Source organism: Doryrhamphus excisus, linkage group LG1 (assembly GCF_037039965.1).
Source record: "Doryrhamphus excisus strain RoL-2023G ecotype Guam linkage group LG1, RoL_Dexc_Guam_v1.1, whole genome shotgun sequence".
NCBI classification, from domain to species: domain Eukaryota; kingdom Metazoa; phylum Chordata; class Actinopteri; order Syngnathiformes; family Syngnathidae; genus Doryrhamphus; species Doryrhamphus excisus.
Window position 1 is genome coordinate 3,641,183 of NC_136357.1, and position 17,738 is coordinate 3,658,920.

Genomic DNA, 17,738 nt, shown 5'->3' on the forward strand with positions numbered 1-17,738 from the left:
GGTGCTAGCATGGTAGCCATTGGCACACCGGGCCCGAGATTCACAGCGCAGGTGGCAAGTCCATCAAAATTTTCTAGTATTTTATCTATAGTCTCATTTTGTATGCAGCACTGTAGGGTCTGAGGTAAATGTGAAAAAGTCTACGAACTCTTGAGAGACGGCACTGGCCTAAATCCCAGCCCAAGACGTTCTTCCCTTAGCAAAGTGATCTTATAATCAGTTAATTTCCCAGACAAAGCAGACCAAACTTCAGCCTCCACTCACAGAATATCTCTAAGGTGATAGCTCAAACCAGAGAATGTTTCGCATTAAATCTCACCAATTCACATTACTCAGCAGTTCCATTATGGGATTATCTTTTGTCATATCTTATGCATATTAAGTTCCCGTAATCTACATAATGCTACTACTTCCCAGAGCAGTAATTCATTTACAGGATTTTGTCTTAAATCTCTTATAATCTCACAGTTTTAGTGCACGCATACAGGCTCACTTTATCTCAGCAAGCAGAGCGATGGACAAAGTGTTAAGTGTCTGGTGCTTGTTGCTGCACAGGTACCTTATCAGCACTCAACAAGGTAAAAAACAAAACTGATATTATCACTTAAAGGGTTACTATCTTCTTGAGTAAGACTAAATGGGATCGTGTGAATTGATCTGATGATAGTTAGATTAATTCGTACCTGAAAGCCACATATTCACTTTTTTGCAATATTCACGATGCACAACGATGAGCCAATTCAAGAAACAATACAAGCAGTTGATGTTTGCTAAATACAAGGATGAAGAGTCTTGAACCAGTCATGATGTACTATATATATCACTATATTGACACTTACTATGGTACCCATTATGTCATTGTATGGTCATATCACCTTGTACTTCGGTACGTGACAAAAAAATAAAAAAATATAAAAAACTTAAAATATATTAGGAAAGCAGGAAGTGAACAAATGTAACAGTTACTGATTTTTTTTTAAACCTTAAACCATATGAAGAAAGCAGGAAGTGAACAAATGTAACAGTTACCGATTGTAAAAGTACCAGATGGAGGGGTAGGATTTAATAAGCTTTGCTTCTTCCTACTCCTTTTGGACATGTGGAACTGTGAACTGATTATGTGATGCATTCAATTGTAATCTGATGCATGTTCAAATGAAATAAAACCATTACCATTATCATGCCTTTAGTGTTAAGTAAATGACTGATATGAAAATGTAGACGTAAGAAGGCATGGGTAGCTTAGTTCAAAGATAATCAATACCAGTTTTTTATGTTATTTACACTCAAAGATGTTATTTTGTTTTGTGTTAGACAAACATAGATTTTAAATAGGAGTGTCAAAAATAGCACGGTAGGCAGTAACTAATTAATTTAATTAATTAGATACACATTTTTAGTGCAATTAACACATGCTCATAATGGGAAGGCACACCTTTGTGTCATGTTGGTAGACGGAGGAGGCGGAGGAGGAGTCTGACGCTCTTTTATGACTTTATTCTGACCTGAACACATCAACAGCAGTCCAATTCCAACACCATTCCAGTCCAGTGGTTATTCTTATCACTTTAAGTGGAGATACAGTTTGCTGCATTTAAGCATGCTCAAAAATCCCAGAAAATACACGTACCATCCAAACATGTGAATTCAACTTAAATGACGCAGTGTCTTTGAACACAACTTCACATTGCTCACAATAACGCTGTTAATGTGTGATTGAAATGTTCAATTTTTATTTCTGTTTACAAAATACAGTGAGCTGCACGGTGGAGGGGGGTTAGCACGCAGGCCTCACAGCTAAGACACTCGAGTTCAATTCCACCCTCGGCCATCTCTGTGTGGAGTTTCCATGTTCTCCCCGTGCATGCGTGGGTTTTCTCCGGGTACTCCGGTTTCCTCCCACATTCCAAAAACATGCTAGGTTAATTGGCGACTCCAAATTGTCCATAGGTATGAATGTGAGTGTGAATGGTTGTTTGTCTATATGGCAAAGACAGCTGGGATAGGCTCCAGCACCACCGCGGCCCTTGTGAGAATAAGCGATAGAAAATGAACACACTCACAAAATACAGTTAAAATTGACATATTTCACACATAGTTGAATTGGTGATTAATCATGATTAATTAACTATGACAAATTGTAATCATTTGAGAGCCCTAATTTTAAATGATGGCTGTCTTGTGTTTTTGATGTCGTTCTATCCTAAGATATTGTCTGACATAAAGACATAGAACCTGAGCAGTTTATTACCTTTGCAAACGGATCAGATAACACAGAGTTCACCAAGAATGGATTTCTGACTGAAACTCTTATGCCTCAATATGTGCAAATGAATTACATCACTTCAGAAGCCAACTTCTTTGTTACACCAAAAGAATATACCTCCTTATATGCTCGGGTTCCAACACTATTTTCAGGACCCCTACTGGTTCTTGGCAGGGGGTAGCATCGAAAGAGGAAGCCTGCTCAAACCACCATAATTTGCTGGCACTTTCCAAGTGCTTTTCACATTTATGGTACAACTTGCTGCTTGAAAGTTAATTATGTTACATGTAAAACACAATGTGTTGAAAACCTACAACAGTTCTAAAAATAACGCATATAGCTTACAGTGGTAGGAAAAAGCTATTGGAATTTCCCACATTTCTGCATAAAATCATCATCATCAAATGTGATCTGATCTTTGTCAAAATCACACAGATGAAAAAACAGTGTCTGCTTTAACTAAAACCACCCAAACATTTATAGGTTTTCATATTTTAATATTTTTTCATCTGTGTGATTTTGACAAAGATAAAATCACATTTGATGGTGATTTTATGCAGAAATGTAAAAAACTGAAAAAAAACAGTGTCTGCTTTAACTAAAACCACCCAAACATTTATAGGTTTTCATATTTTAATATTTTTTCATCTGTGTGATTTTGACGAAGATAAAATCACATTTGATGGTGATTTTATGCAGAAATGTAAAAAACTGAAAAAACAGTGTCTGCTTTAACTAAAACCACCCAAACATTTATAGGGTTTCATATTTTAATATTTTTTTGTCTGTGTGATTCTGACAAAGATCAGATCACATTTAATGGTGATTTTATGCAGAAATGTGCGAAATTCCACAAGATTCGGATACTTTTTCATACCACTGTGTAGGAGCATGAGCATACATAAGTTATACCAGTCAATTACTTTTTATTTCCATGACAACATGAAAAGTGACAGATAAAAAAATATTAAAATATGAAACCCTATAAATGTTTGGGTGGTTTTAGTTAAAGCAGACACTGTTTTTTTCATCTGTGTGATTTTGACAAAGATCAGATCACATTTGATCGTGGTTTTATGCAGAAATGTGAGAAATTCCACAAGATTTGGATACTTTTTCATACCACTGTGTAGGAGCATGAGCATACATAAGTTATACCAGTCAATGACTTTTTATTTCCATGACAACATGAAAAGTGACAGATAAAAAAATATTAAAATATGAAACCCTATAAATGTTTGGGTGGTTTTAGTTAAAGCAGACACTGTTTTTTCATCTGTGTGATTTTGACAAAGATCAGATAATTTTTCATACCACTGTATAAGAGCATGAGAATACATAAGTTATACCAGTAAATGATTTTTTATTTCCATGACAACATGAAAAGTCAGATGGGAATACACGTTTCTTTCCGTCCAAGCGAGGGCCATTAATGCCCAAGATACACATCATGTCTAGAAGCTTTGATTAAAGGTTTGTGATTTTGTTTTTGTCAGTACTTTTCCAGAAAGTCATTTTTCAAACTCTGATCTCTTTGGCTAGGACTTCACACTTGTCATCTGTGACAGTTCACTAGTTCATCACTGTGTAATCTTATCTATAAATTTGCACTACATGACAGATGGATTCGGTTAAGAGCAATAGCGTTTTGGCTTCCTGCTGTTCCATTACTTTTATCATTTTCCTTTTTTTACCACACACTGAGGTGATATTGAAATGATGGGAAATCTTGGGGATGTAAAGATGTGAACGCTGATGTCGCATCGTACGGCACAATTCTATTTTTTGAATCTACTTTGTTTTAAAAAAGCAAACATTAAATAGAGTTTTTGACAATGTGGAATCCAACTTTATCCTACCACTGTCATTACAAAGAGGTCTAGACACATTCCTTCTTGGTATCAAATATTTTACTGTGGTCACTGAACTTTAATGCTGGTGTTAAAACCTTAATGTGAACCTGGAGCTTTGTCATAGTTAACTGACATAGTCCTCAGGGCCTCTGCTGTGCCTTTCTTGAAATGTACTGCTCTTGTGGATCATATTTCAATGATGGCGACAGACTTTTAACCTTTTTCATATCTCACATTCTTACATTTTTTTTACTGTGTAGTCAAGAGGTCAACGCAACATGACAGCTCTCATAATGTGTGTAATGTGGACTGAGTTACAGTGTCTACGGCTTGGTGGCACAAAGACAGATTAGCTCTTTTTTTCTTCTTCTTTTCCAGTATGAACCTCACCTGGAGGGACATGCAGCACTTGGTGGTGAGAACGGCCCGCCCAAGAAATCTCAGCGCTGGGGACTGGAGGACCAACGGTGTGGGACGCAGAGGTAAAAGCACTGTTAGGATGTTCTATCTGTGTTGAATGGGTTCGCTGCAGGTACTCCAGGTCCCTCCCACAGTCCAAAAACTTGCCGTGAATGGGACTGTGGCTGTCTTTTTACAGGAGCTTTTCTTAACTGGTTTGGCTGCGAGACCCTCAGCGGCTTTCAATGACAAGCGATGATGCAAATCGTACTACAGCTAAAATTTTGTATATCTTATATTTAAAGTGCCTGTTTGCAACAAGTTTGCAGAGGTTACTTGCTTTCGAATGTAATGGTAATGGTTTTATTTCATTTGAACATGCATCAGATTACAATTGAATGCATTCAATGCATTACATTGAATGGCATCTAGCATTGAAGCTAACAAGCTAATGCTACACTTGATCACAAACAGACAAAAAAAGACTGTCTTTCAAGTTATTTGTTTCATTTCATTCAAAAGTAACTCAATTATACATTGTGATCTTGTTATGGTGACCTTTTTATGACCTTCTAAATATATACAGTAATGATAATGGTTTTATTTAATTTGAACATGCATCAGATTGCAATTGAATGCATCACATAATCAGTTCACAGTTCCACATGTCCAAAAGGAGTAGGAAGAAGCAAAGATTATTAAATCCTACCCCTCCATCTGGTACTTTTACAATCAGTAACTGTTACATTTGTTCACTTCCTGCTTTCCATAATACAGTTTAGGGTTTGTTTGTTTTTTAATAATGCACCTCGTACCGGAGTACAAGGTGATATAAGCATCCAATGACATAATGGGTACCATAGTAAGTGTTTTGTTTTTATTTTTTATTTTTTTTGTTACATTTGTTCACTTCCTGTTTTCCTAATATAGTTTTAAAAATATATATATATATTTTTAATTTTTTAATCAGTAACTGTTACATTTGTTCACTTCCTGCTTTCCTAATATAGTTACATTTTTTTAATTTTTTTAATTTTTCTAATCAGTAACTGTTACATTTGTTCACTTCCTGCTTTCCTAATATAGTTAAATTTTTTTTAAATTTTTAATCAGTAACTGTTACATTTGTTCACTTCCTGCTTTCCTAGTATGTTTTAAGTTTTTTATGTTATTTTATTTTTTAGATTTTTTTATTTTTATTTTTTATTTTTGTTTTGTTTTGTTTTTATTTTTAATTTTAAAATGTTTTGTCCCGTACTGAAGTACGAGGTGACCAATTTATTAATATGATTCTTTTGAGGTTCACACCTCTGCCTGGTTCAATAGATCTAACTGGATATGAATAGATGGAACTGGGCATGAAACTGTGCCTGTGAGTCTTCAATGTGGGCGGAATTCCCCACCCAACACAAAGTGAGCAGTGAGACGCTCTCTTTATAACATGCTCTTTTCCAGCATATATAAAGCAGATCTAGTAATATGTCGAAAGGACGGCATGTTAAATTGCATGGCACATAGCACTGACGTGAGGTGCATTCAGGGACATGGGGTCAGTACACAATATTTGGGCAATATTGGCGAACCACTAAAAACACCACCGCGACCAACCAGTTTAGAATCATTTCTTTACAGGATGTCAGCGCTGTGACTGACAGGGGATGGACAATACCTCACACCCTCAGTCAGCGAGCAGCAACACATGGAATCAGACATTTGAAGTGTCCAGCTTAATGGGATATGTTTTTGTCCTCCAATGACGAATTAGCGAAGTGACACAAATTGCAGTAAGAAATTATCCCACAATGTTTTGCACGATGGATTACACACATTCAGCTGCCTTGTAAAAATAAAAATATCATATTTATTTTAGACTACAATTAAGATTATGAGTAATTTCCCTATGGAGTCCCTTTGAACCAGTCATGATGTGCTATATATATCACTATATTGACACTTACTATGGTACCCATTATGTCATTGGATGCTCATATCACCTCCTACTTCGGTACGAGGTACATTATTTAAAAAAAAACAAAAAAAACCTTAAACTGTATTATGGAAAGCAGGAAGTGAACAAATGTAACCGTTACTGATTGTAAAAGTACCAGATGGAGGGGTAGGATTTAATAAGCTTTGCTTCTTCCTACTCCTTTTGGACATGTGGAACTGTGAACTGATTATGTGATGCATTCAATTGTAATCTGATGCATGTTCAAATAAAATAAAAGCATTACCATTAGCATTTTTGTGTGCCCAGATTTTGTTTTGATTCATTTCTTGCAGAATTTATTGATTTTTTGCCTGTGGGTTTTTGTACAATAATTCCCATAACCAACTAGTCCATTTGCAACATTATGAGCTGCTCATTCACTGTCATCACATTTCTGATTGAACTGCTAAATAACCTGTCATGGGGCCAAAGAAAGCAATTTGATAACGACGATGAGAAACACTATTGTACGTAATCGCAACAGGGTCCACTAAAGGTTCTATACGTTCATAGTTTATAATAATTTCATATTGTTTTCTGTATGTAAAAATATTCTTAATGTAATGTATTTTTTGTTCATATTTTGGATGAATCTTGAATGAACAACAGTAATCACTCATTTAGTTCTAGGCTATTTGGACTCAAATATTTTAGTATTTAAATAGAAAGCATGTTTACAACCTTTTAAATACAGTTTTTAACATTATGAGAGCCCTCTAGACATGAAATAACACCCCTATAGTCACATTTACACTTGTATTACCCAATATAGTTGGCATAAACAAAATGTACTCTAAGGCATACGTAATATCTCGCCTCACCAAATGTTACAGTATCTTTATATACTGTTATTTTGAATGCGTCTTTTGAATGACTTATATTTGTATTTTAGATACTTTAGTCCTTTGTATGCTTGAAAATGCGCCTGCAAAACGAAATGTGGGCATTCTGGCTGCCGTTGCCATTGTCGGGTAGGAGAATTGAACCTTGTACCAAGGTTGTACATGTCTTGTATATTGGTGAAACTTTGTTGGTGATAATAAACAATAGAGGTAAAAGTAATCTTTTGCATCACTGTTGCATAAGAAAAATAAGTATTGCTTATATTTTCCTCCAGTAATGCAGTGTGGTTGTAGTCTCTGTAAATCAATCAATCCATTTCTGATGAAGAAAAATGGGATGTGAGATTGACAGCACATTTTTCTCCTCCCACAGTGAGCCATTCCTTTGGTTATGGCCTCCTGGACGCTGGTGCAATGGTGGCTTTAGCACAGAACTGGACCAGAGTGGGGTTGCAGCACCAGTGTATTCACACCATGCTCACAGAACCAAGGTGAGTGTCCCCCCCCCCCCCCCACACACCCCCCGAAGGAGTGCCCTGTGTTTATTTGCCGAGACACACAACATTAAACTCTCTCCTGGAATCCGCAGAGACATCGGAAGCAAGCTGGTGTTTAGGAAGACCATCGACGCCTGCTGGGGACGGCCAGACTACGTCAGCTCTCTGGAGCATGTTCAGGCTCGGCTCACTCTCCTTCACAACCAGAGAGGCAAGCTGGCCATTCATCTCATCAGTCCACTGGGCACACGATCCACCCTCTTGTTTGCCAGGTACACAATCCCCCACACAGCTCTACACACCATTTTTCACACATACACTGAAATATCCCCACACTAGGGAAGCGAGGTACCCACTAGTGCTTGGCAAATTACGGTGTCGCATGATCAAGACATTTATAAGACATTGACATTGTAATGATAATGGTTTTATTTCATTTGAACATGCATCAGATTGCAATTGAATGCATCACATAATCAGTTCCCAGTTCCACATGTCCAAAAGGAGTAGGAAGAAGCAAAGCTTATTAAATCCTACCCCTCCATCTGGTACTTTTACAATCAGTAACTGTTACATTTGTTCACTTCCTGCTTTCCATAATACAGTTTTTTTTTTTCATTTTTAATTTTTTTGTTACATTTGTTCACTTCCTGCTTTCCTAATATAGTTACATTTTTTTTATTTTTTTAAATTTTTTAATCAGGAACTGTTACATTTGTTCACTTCCTGCTTTCCTAATATAGTTACATTTTTTTTATTTTTTACAAATTTTTAATCAGTAACTGTTACATTTGTTCACTTCCTGCTTTCCTAATATATTTTAAGTTTTTTTATGTTACGTTATTTTTTATAATTTTTTATTTTTATTTTTATTTTTATTTTTATTTTTATTTTTATTTTTATTTTTATTTTTATTTTTATTTTTATTTTTATTTTTATTTTTATTTTTATTTTTATTTTTATTTTTATTTTTATTTTTATTTTATTTTTATTTTTTAATAAAATTAATTAATTTTATTAGTAAATTAATAAAATTATTTTATTACTTTTATTAATTAATAAAACTACAAATAAATTATTAATAATATTAATAGATTATTAATAATTAAAATAATTGATTTTATTAATTTTATAAATTTTTATTTTATTAATTTTATTAATTTTATTAATTGTATTAATTTTATTAATTTTATTAATTTTATTAATTTTAGTTTTTTCACGTACCGAAGTAGGAGGTATATGCGCATCCAATGACATAATGGGTACCATAGTAAGTGTCAATATAGTGATATATATAGCACATCATGACTGGTTCAAGACTCTTCATCCTTGTATTTAGCAAACATCAACTGCTTGTATTGTTTCTTGAATTGGCTCATCGTTGTGCATTGTTTGAGGTCCTTACTCAATCCATTCCATAGTTTGATTCCACATACTGAAATGCTATGTGACTCTCTGATGCTTGAAACAAATAGACACCCGAGTGAATCGTTTGTTTTTACAATTCTATCAATATCTGCATAAACATGTCAGCGTTTCTCTTTTGCTGCCATACCAAAACAAAATATGGTTTATTTATACGTAGCATGATCTAATATGTTTCTATGTGATGTGTCTCAATTAACTATTTCTAGCAAGCACACATCACAACTGCAAAGTGCTTCTTTAAAATGAATGTTGAAAGTGCAAACTTCAGTGCTGCGTGGTTGCAGTTTTTTTTCTAATGAGTTGCTACTCGACTTTTTAGGTAGCGGATGCTCAAGTTGTCTAACTTTTTTTATGATGTTTTGTTAAAAAATAAAGATTAAACATTCATGTTTAATTAGGGTTGCTAAAGCAAAGTTTTCTCTTTCTTTTTTCCAAAATGATGTGTGATATTCTTGTGAGGGTGCTCAAATATATCCATCCTTTTTATCACTCTCCAAAACGTGTTTTGCATTCCAAAATACAAAGAAAATGACACAATCCCTATTCTTGCAGACCAAATGACTTCTCTACCGAGGGATTCAATGACTGGGCCTTTATGACCACTCACTCGTGGGATGAGGATCCTCAAGGGGAATGGACCTTGGAAATAGAAAATGTTGCACCAAATGGCCGTGACTATGGTAACCCAACTTCCATTCATCCATAAGTGATGTGGGAATTCTTATGCACATTCTTATCATACTGATGCATAATAATAATACATAACAATAATTTGCTTGCTGCATTGAAATTTGACTCATTATCCCACTACAGTATTACATGGACAAAATGGTAGAAAAGGTTGTCGATTTGTTGTTGTGTTAGTGTGTATTTGCATTTATTTAATGAGTTTAGATTAAAGCATGCACTCGTTTTTATGCAACATCATAACTAGGGGTGCTGTTTTTGAAAATCCAGTTTAAATCGAGTTTTTTTTTGCTTTGGGATTCTTGTGCTTGAGTTGTTGAGGGTGGAAAACAAGGGTGGGCAGTCATTGTGTTTTGGCATGTTTGGAAACAGTTGGGGGGGCGGCACGGCGGTTGAGTGGTTAGCGCGCAGACCAGGGTTCAATTCCACCCTGTGTGGAATTTGCAAGTTTGCATGTTCTCTGGAGAAAAATGGAAGCTGTGAGACCTGCGCGCTAACCACTCAATCACCGTGCAACCGAGATATAAAACAGCTAATTTATACAAGTAATGGGACTCGCCTATTCTGCCTACAAAACTAGCTATTAAAACACCTCTAACAACAGGTACAGTATTTTGATCATTTTAAGCATTACCAGAACTTCCTTAGTGGGTATATCCAGGGTACACTCTGGACTGGTCGCCAGCCAATCACAGGACACATATAGACAAACAACCATTCACACTCACATTCATACCTATGGACAATTTGGAGTCGCTAATTAACCTAGCATGTTTTTGGAATGTGGGAGGAAACCGGAGTACTTAGATTCTTAGCTGGCTCTTTTTATCTGTTTGTATATCTTTAGAATGCACAGAAGATAGATTGTGTGTTCAAGGCTGACAGTTTTCCTTAAAATTTTCTTTTGGTAATATGTTTTTGGAATGTTGGAAGGAAACCGGAGTACCCGGAGAAAACCCACGCATGCACGGGGAGAACATGCAAACTCCACACAGAGATGGTGCGTGGAGGGTGGAATTGAACCCGGGTCTCCTAGCTGTGAGGTCTGTGCGCTAACCACACGACCGCCGTGCAGCCCACCATGTTAACTTTTATGACCAAATTAAATAGATCGATTAATTACAGATTCGAATTAATCTTAGTTATTTCTCTGTTAGGTTTCTGCAAACTACAAACCTTCCAATTCACAATGGCTTTGATTGATTCTGAGTGTCGCTATAACTAAAAAAAAAAGCGACTCAACGAGAGGCAATTAACAACAATAGCACCCAACCTTGCGCTTTTGTGCTTGTCGGCGGCAGTAAAAAGTGTCTTTGTAATTCATTGGGTTGTCGCACGAGGACAGAAGAAGATGCAACGCGGGGAAAAACACTTGAAAGATAAAGTAAGACCGTCTCTGTTGGGGTTAAGACTGTTTTGGCTTCTATTGATTGCATTGAAACACACCCGCTGACTGACCTTTGCTGGCTCGTAAAATGGAAGGTATATCATTTCCTTCCCGGACCCATCCTGTCCTTTTTTTTTTGTATGTGGGGAGACAAATCAATCTGAACCACAACAACTGTTTTGATTATAAAAACATATTATTTTTACCAGGTAGGAAATTGTCTATTAAAGGCCGGATATGACTTATTAGCGACTCCGCGACTTTCCAACCCTTTTCCATTACCCTCAAAAACTTTTTTTAATATCTGATTTCATGACAAAGAGCAAAATAAATATAAAAATCCAGGTTTCACACTCATTAAATGTTAAAAAGTAAAAATCAACCTTGGTTGAAAACCAATGAAGCAATACATGAGCTGCATCCAAAAATCGATTTTGCTTCATTTATTATTATTATTATGATAGTTTGCAGTGGTGGAGGACTGCATGGTGTCATACCGCAGGCCATTTTCAATATTTATAGTAGAATACAATCAGACTTTATTACCCGCACAAATGGAAAAAAAATCCAGTTTTACATAAAGCACATACAATTTTTTTTTTTATTCTAAAAAACATTTTGAGTGGTTAGCGTGCAGACCTCACAGCTAGGAGACCCGGGTTCAATTCCACCCTTGGCCATCTCTGTGTGGAGTTTGCATGTTCTCCCTACAGGTTCATTGGCGACTCCAAATTGTCCATAGGTATGAATGTGAGTGTGAATGGTTGTTTGTCTATATGTGCCCTGTGATTGGCTGGCCACCAGTCCAGGGTGTACCCCGCCTCTTGCCTGAAGACAGCTGGGATAGGCTCCAGCACCCCCATAACCCTTGTGAGGATAAGCGGTAGAAAATGAATGAATTAGTTAATGAATGTATTACTCTAACTCATGCATGTTATCTCAGGTGTCTCAAACACGCGGCCCGCGGGCCAAATGTGGCCCGCAGGACACTAGTTTGAGGCCCCCGCCTTCGTATGAAAGTTTAATGTTAGTGCGGCCCGTGCAAGTTTGATATGGATGCTGTATGGTATCATGTACCCAGAAAAAATATTACATTTGATTAATGTTCATGTTAAAGGTTAAATAACTGTTAATAGTTATCCTCCCTATTTGTGTGGAAGTGGTAAGTTTTTGGCTATTTAAGTTGAAAGGAAATAACTTGAAGGCTACCGTTTAGGTCGCTAGCTCTCTAGTTTGCGAGTTAGCATGTGTCTCAAGACCCTGCAGTTGCGCAATATGTTGTAAATAAAAAGAGTATAAATGTGACTACAGTCGTGTTTTGTCATGTCTACAGGGCTCTAATAATGCTTTGTTCATTTTAATGTGAAAAAAATAATTTGTCTACCCACCAACTATATGTGGTTTCTTAAGTTTTTATTATTTGCTGTTTTATTATTATTATTAAATTTATTTATTACTGATTGATTTTTTTTATTCTTGATTTGTTTATTTATTTTTCATCTTATTTTGTGCAGAAAAATAAAAATTAAGATATTTGAGAACAGTGGAATGTTTTATCAGAGCTTTTATTGTAGAAAATCGGAACCAAAGCACTGAAAAAGTTTGTATATTTTTCTGTTTATAGCTAACCATCCATCCTGCAGGTATCCTTGAGCGAGGGGCTCCCTGGACTGGTCGCCAGAGAAACTACTAGCTGGTTACTACTGGTGTCAGTGAAAAAACAAACTTTGCAATTCAGTTCTTATTGCAAAGATTGTGTTTGTGTGACGCATGTGGGTGGGAAATAAGAGTATATGACATGTAGGTGCTCCCGAAGAGTCTCCTTAAGCACACATTTCTCAGTTTATCTGATCCAAAAATGGCTGTGATTTAAAGGCGAGCCCATCAGCATTGCTACCCGTCTTGTTTGTTTACACAGGAAACATCAACAGTGGCAATACTCCATCCTAGCGTGTGAAATTATGCTGGGTTGTGGTGCGTGATGTGTGTCAGTCGTTGAAAATGAGCTGATTTACACTCACATCCGCTTGGCACCGTTACCGCCCAAACACACACACACACACGGTCTCAGAGCGGCGAGGTGCAACAGCAAATGAATGACATGTCTCCGGCTTCCTGTCTTCGCTCATGATCACGCGTGTCTTGTCTGTTTCAGGTGTGTTGAGTCAATTTAATCTCATCCTGTGGGGGACGGGACCCAGTGTGACCAGCCCCCTTTCGTCTGACTTTCCTCGGCCTTCCAACAATAGCTGCAAGACGTTTGATGCCCAGCAAATCTGCATAGGTGAGATGTTTACGTTAAGATAAGCTAATGATATATTGTGTTGTAATTGCTCTTCCTGTAGAAATCCTACAATTCATATATATGCAAAATATTCTTAATATATTAATATTTTGGTCATAAGTCTCTTTCAAAAGGTCGGAAAGAAATGGAAATATTTTTTTTCCCATACGAAATACCAATTTTAGTTAATTCAATGCCAAATATGTGTTGTAAATAGTTAATGGGGGTTATATTTGTAAGTAAATTATTTTCATATGAAACTATTTTTTGTGTTGTTTTTAGTTGTTTTGATTAGATATTTGAACTGTCACAAAAACAAACCAAAAAAAAATTCTCCTTTTTTTTTTTTGTTGGGAGCTGATATTTTCCTGAAACTTATGTATGTTCTACTGCTGATTGCTTTTTGGAAAGACCAAAAAAGTAGAAGAAAAACATTTTCATTCATTCATTTTCTACCGCTTATCCGCGGGGTACACCCTAGACTGGTGGCCAGCCAATCACAGGGCACATATAGACAAACAACCATTCACACTCACATTCATACCTATGGACAATTTGGAGTCGCCGATTAACCTAGCATGTTTTTGGAATGTGGGAGGAAACCGGAGTACCCGGAGAAAACCCACGCATGCACGGGGAGAACATGCAAACTCACAGAGATGGCCGAGGGTGGGATTGAACTCGGGTCTCCCAACTGTGAGGTCTCTGCGCTAACCATCGTACGATTCGTATATACACAAAATATTCTTAACAATTTTTTTCTCGGTTTTGGTCATTAATCTCTTTCAAAAGGTCGTAAAGAAATGGAAACTGAAGCAATTTTTTTTTCCCATACGAAATACCAATCTTAGTTCAATCAATACCAATTATGTATTTGTACCTATTTTGCACACGCCCAGTTTAGTTCCAAATCTGACAATTGTAAATAGTTCATGGGGTTATCTTTGTAATTATTTTCATATGAAACAACCATTTTTGTGTTGTTTATAGTTGTGTTGTTTAGATATTTGAACTTTCACACGAAAAAAAATATCTCTTTTTTTTTGTTGGGAGCTGATATTTTCCTGAAACTTAGGTGTGTTCTACTGCTGATTACTGAAGACCCAAAAAAAAAAGTAGGAGAAATGTTTTTTTCTCATGAAATAAACATGAACAGAAAAGGTGTCCAGTGTTTATGTAACATAAACAGTTTTTTCATTTATAAGTCGCTCTGGAGTATAAGTGGCAGGGACAGCCAACCTATGAAAAAAGTGTGACTTATAGTCCGGAAAATACGGTATATTTAACACACACACACACTATTTTATGCTTATCATTTCTCTTGAATTATTTGTCTAATTTTATCAGTAAAAGTGTTATACTAGGAGTGTTATACTATACCTAAGGAGCACTTTAAACATCAGACCACATCAAACTATGTCATTTAATTTTACACTTTTGTTATTTTTTATTTATTTATTTTACTAAATAAGACATCCGACTTGCAAGTCATGTTGCCAGTTTGTATGTTAAAAGTTGAAATTGACGGGCCGGATTCAAACGCTTGGTGGACCGAATTTGGCCCCCGGGGCCGTAGTTTGCCCACCCCTGGCATATCCTGTTCATAGCCTATCCCAGCTGGCTTTGACTTCATCAAACTAGTATATAAGACTAAAAACACGTCCAGAAACGGTCTATAATTCCTTATGGTATGTTTATGTTAGGGCGAGTGGTTAGCGCGCAGACCTCACAGCTAGGAAACCAGGGTTCAATTCCACCTTCGGCCATCTCTGTGTGGAGTTTGCATGTTCTCCCCGTGGTTTTTTTTCGGTTTCCTCTCACATTCCAAAAACATGCTAGGTTAATTTGTCGACTCCAAATTGTCCATAGGTATGAATGTGAGTGTGAATGGTTGTTTGTCTATATGTGCCCTGTGATTAGTAGAAAATGAATGAATGAATGTTTATGTTTATTGTCTTTGGACTCAAGCCCTCATTGCTCATAATATACTTTATTCCAATGTGCTAGTATTAAAGCGATTCGTATTTCAGTTACCTAAGACAAGAACATTGGTGGAACATAGAAAGAACCTGAGAAGAGAAATCTTCATTCTGCTCGGGTTTGTTTTGGCAATGCAGGATTTTGAGTTTTGAGACTGGAGCAGCAGTGGAGGTGAGGATGCCGCATACTAAAGTACGGTCTTGTCTGCACCAACGTACAGAATGCAGTCGTGGATTCTCCCTCTTCCTCCAAGGCTGTGTGAAGTTTTGCCCTCCCGGTTTCACATCAGGGCCCCAGCTCCTCAACCTCTCCCTGGAGAACTGGGTGGACCTGTCTTCCGTCCAAGCTTGCCTGCCCTGTCACTCCACCTGTCTCACCTGCTCCGGAGTGGGTCCAACGGACTGCCTTTCCTGTCCACCTCACAGCCATCTGGTCCTCAACTCCTGCCTCCATTTGAACCAGGTCCAACGTAAATCCCCTTTAGCTGGAGGTGAGCCCGGAGGAGATGTTCCAGCAGCAGAAGCAGATGACAGTAAAAGAAAAGGAAGCAAGGAACCGCCTGACCTCAGCGCGTCCTCGCCTACTCATCTTGCTGCCGTTGTGGCGGTGCTCAGCTGTGCCTTTATTCTGGCGGCCTTTGTGGGAGTTTTTCTCTTCTTGCAGCTACGCTCAGGTGGCGCTTCGTCTTCTCGCTGGAGGACCAAACTGCCGTCTGTGTACTCCCACATGAGGGGTGTGCAAGTGGGATTCAGTTTCGGCTTGGGTCGAGGTCAGAAGCCGAAGGCTCGTATTTGCTACAAGGGGATCCCCACCGTGTGGGGGGACGAGGACGTGACCGCCTACGAGTCTGAATCAGACGGCGAGGAAGTGGACGGTCACGGCGAAAGGACGGCTTTTATCAAAACGCAGAGCGCCATCTAGCTGACGCCTGCTGTCTGGTACCGGGATGTCCAATAAACGTGACTCGACTGAGATGACACATTTCATGGAAAAAGGCCTTATTGTTCCATCATTTTTTTTTTACTGTATATTTATTAAAATGTGGTAATTTATTCTTAACTTACTGATCATCTATTTAAGTCAGGATGTACAACGGCAGCTTATTGATGTTGACAGCACATACGAGGATTCTGCAATAAAACATGCTGTCAGTTAAGTTCCACATTCGTTTTCTATACTGCTGATATGCTGGAGCCTATCCCAGCTGATTTTGACCACATCGTAACAACAAATATTCACACTTATGGACCATTTAGAATCGGCAATTAAACGACAAAACATGCAAACTCAAACAGGGATTCGAACCCAGACTCTGCTGAATGTGTGGCCGACATTGTAACCACTAAGTCACAAGTCCGAAATTAATTCTCACCAAAGTTTGAGTTAAAGTTAATTGTTGAATAAGCATATTTTGGCTGGCTTTGAATGGAGCTTAAGGATCAGCACTGGACAGCTCCTATGCCTGGGTGCTGGGACACCCAATTGAATGTGTGTCATCTGCGCAAAAGGCAACAAATATTGTGTAGTACAACACTACCAGTGCACTAAACTGCTTCAAAAATACATTTAATAATAGTACTAAATATTTTATAAACAATTTATGAAGTAAAAAAAAATGATTGAATGCAACGTCCAACCATTCCTTGGATGTGTTCAGGTTATCATATTTGATACATTATACTTGTATTAAGAGAGTATGAATCATTTTTGCCACAATAGAACTATTTTCCAGTGAAAAGATATCCATTCTACAAATAAAAATGTTCTTTAACTCCAAAGGTGCGGCGCACATGTCGATGAAGTTAATTATGATCAATATGTTTGCTTTATCTTGCAGCCTGAGATGATATCGATTTGTCCTCAGACATCTTGTATCTCTGTTAAACTGAAGCTCCATCCAGCAAAATGCACATTTTTTAACCTTTTGGTGTGGAAAAGGTTGCCCTGATATAAAAAAAAAAAAATATGCCAAAATGTTGCATTTTATTTAACTTTGAATTTTTTGTTTTTATTGTGGAGTTCCATGCCAGAATAAAAAGATTTTGTTGTTTGTGTAGACACACGAGCCTTCATAATGTAGCCTCTCCAACACGCATGCTCTCCAAGTAAGCAGATGGTTCTTAAC

General features: G+C 37.2%; 1 protein-coding gene across 2 annotated transcripts in view; it reads left to right on the plus strand.

Annotated features, from left to right (window-relative positions):
- furinb (furin (paired basic amino acid cleaving enzyme) b) overlaps positions 1-17,738 on the plus strand; it is an 88,051-nt gene extending 70,313 nt beyond the window's left edge. For both annotated transcript variants that reach the window (XM_058074693.2, XM_058074692.2), the window contains 6 exons: positions 4,498-4,601; positions 7,724-7,841; positions 7,940-8,119; positions 9,828-9,955; positions 13,505-13,633; positions 15,834-17,738. In XM_058074693.2, the coding sequence (XP_057930676.2) occupies positions 4,498-4,601; positions 7,724-7,841; positions 7,940-8,119; positions 9,828-9,955; positions 13,505-13,633; positions 15,834-16,534 (1,360 nt within the window). In that variant the 3' untranslated portion in view covers positions 16,535-17,738. The remainder of the gene's footprint in view (positions 1-4,497; positions 4,602-7,723; positions 7,842-7,939; positions 8,120-9,827; positions 9,956-13,504; positions 13,634-15,833) is intronic.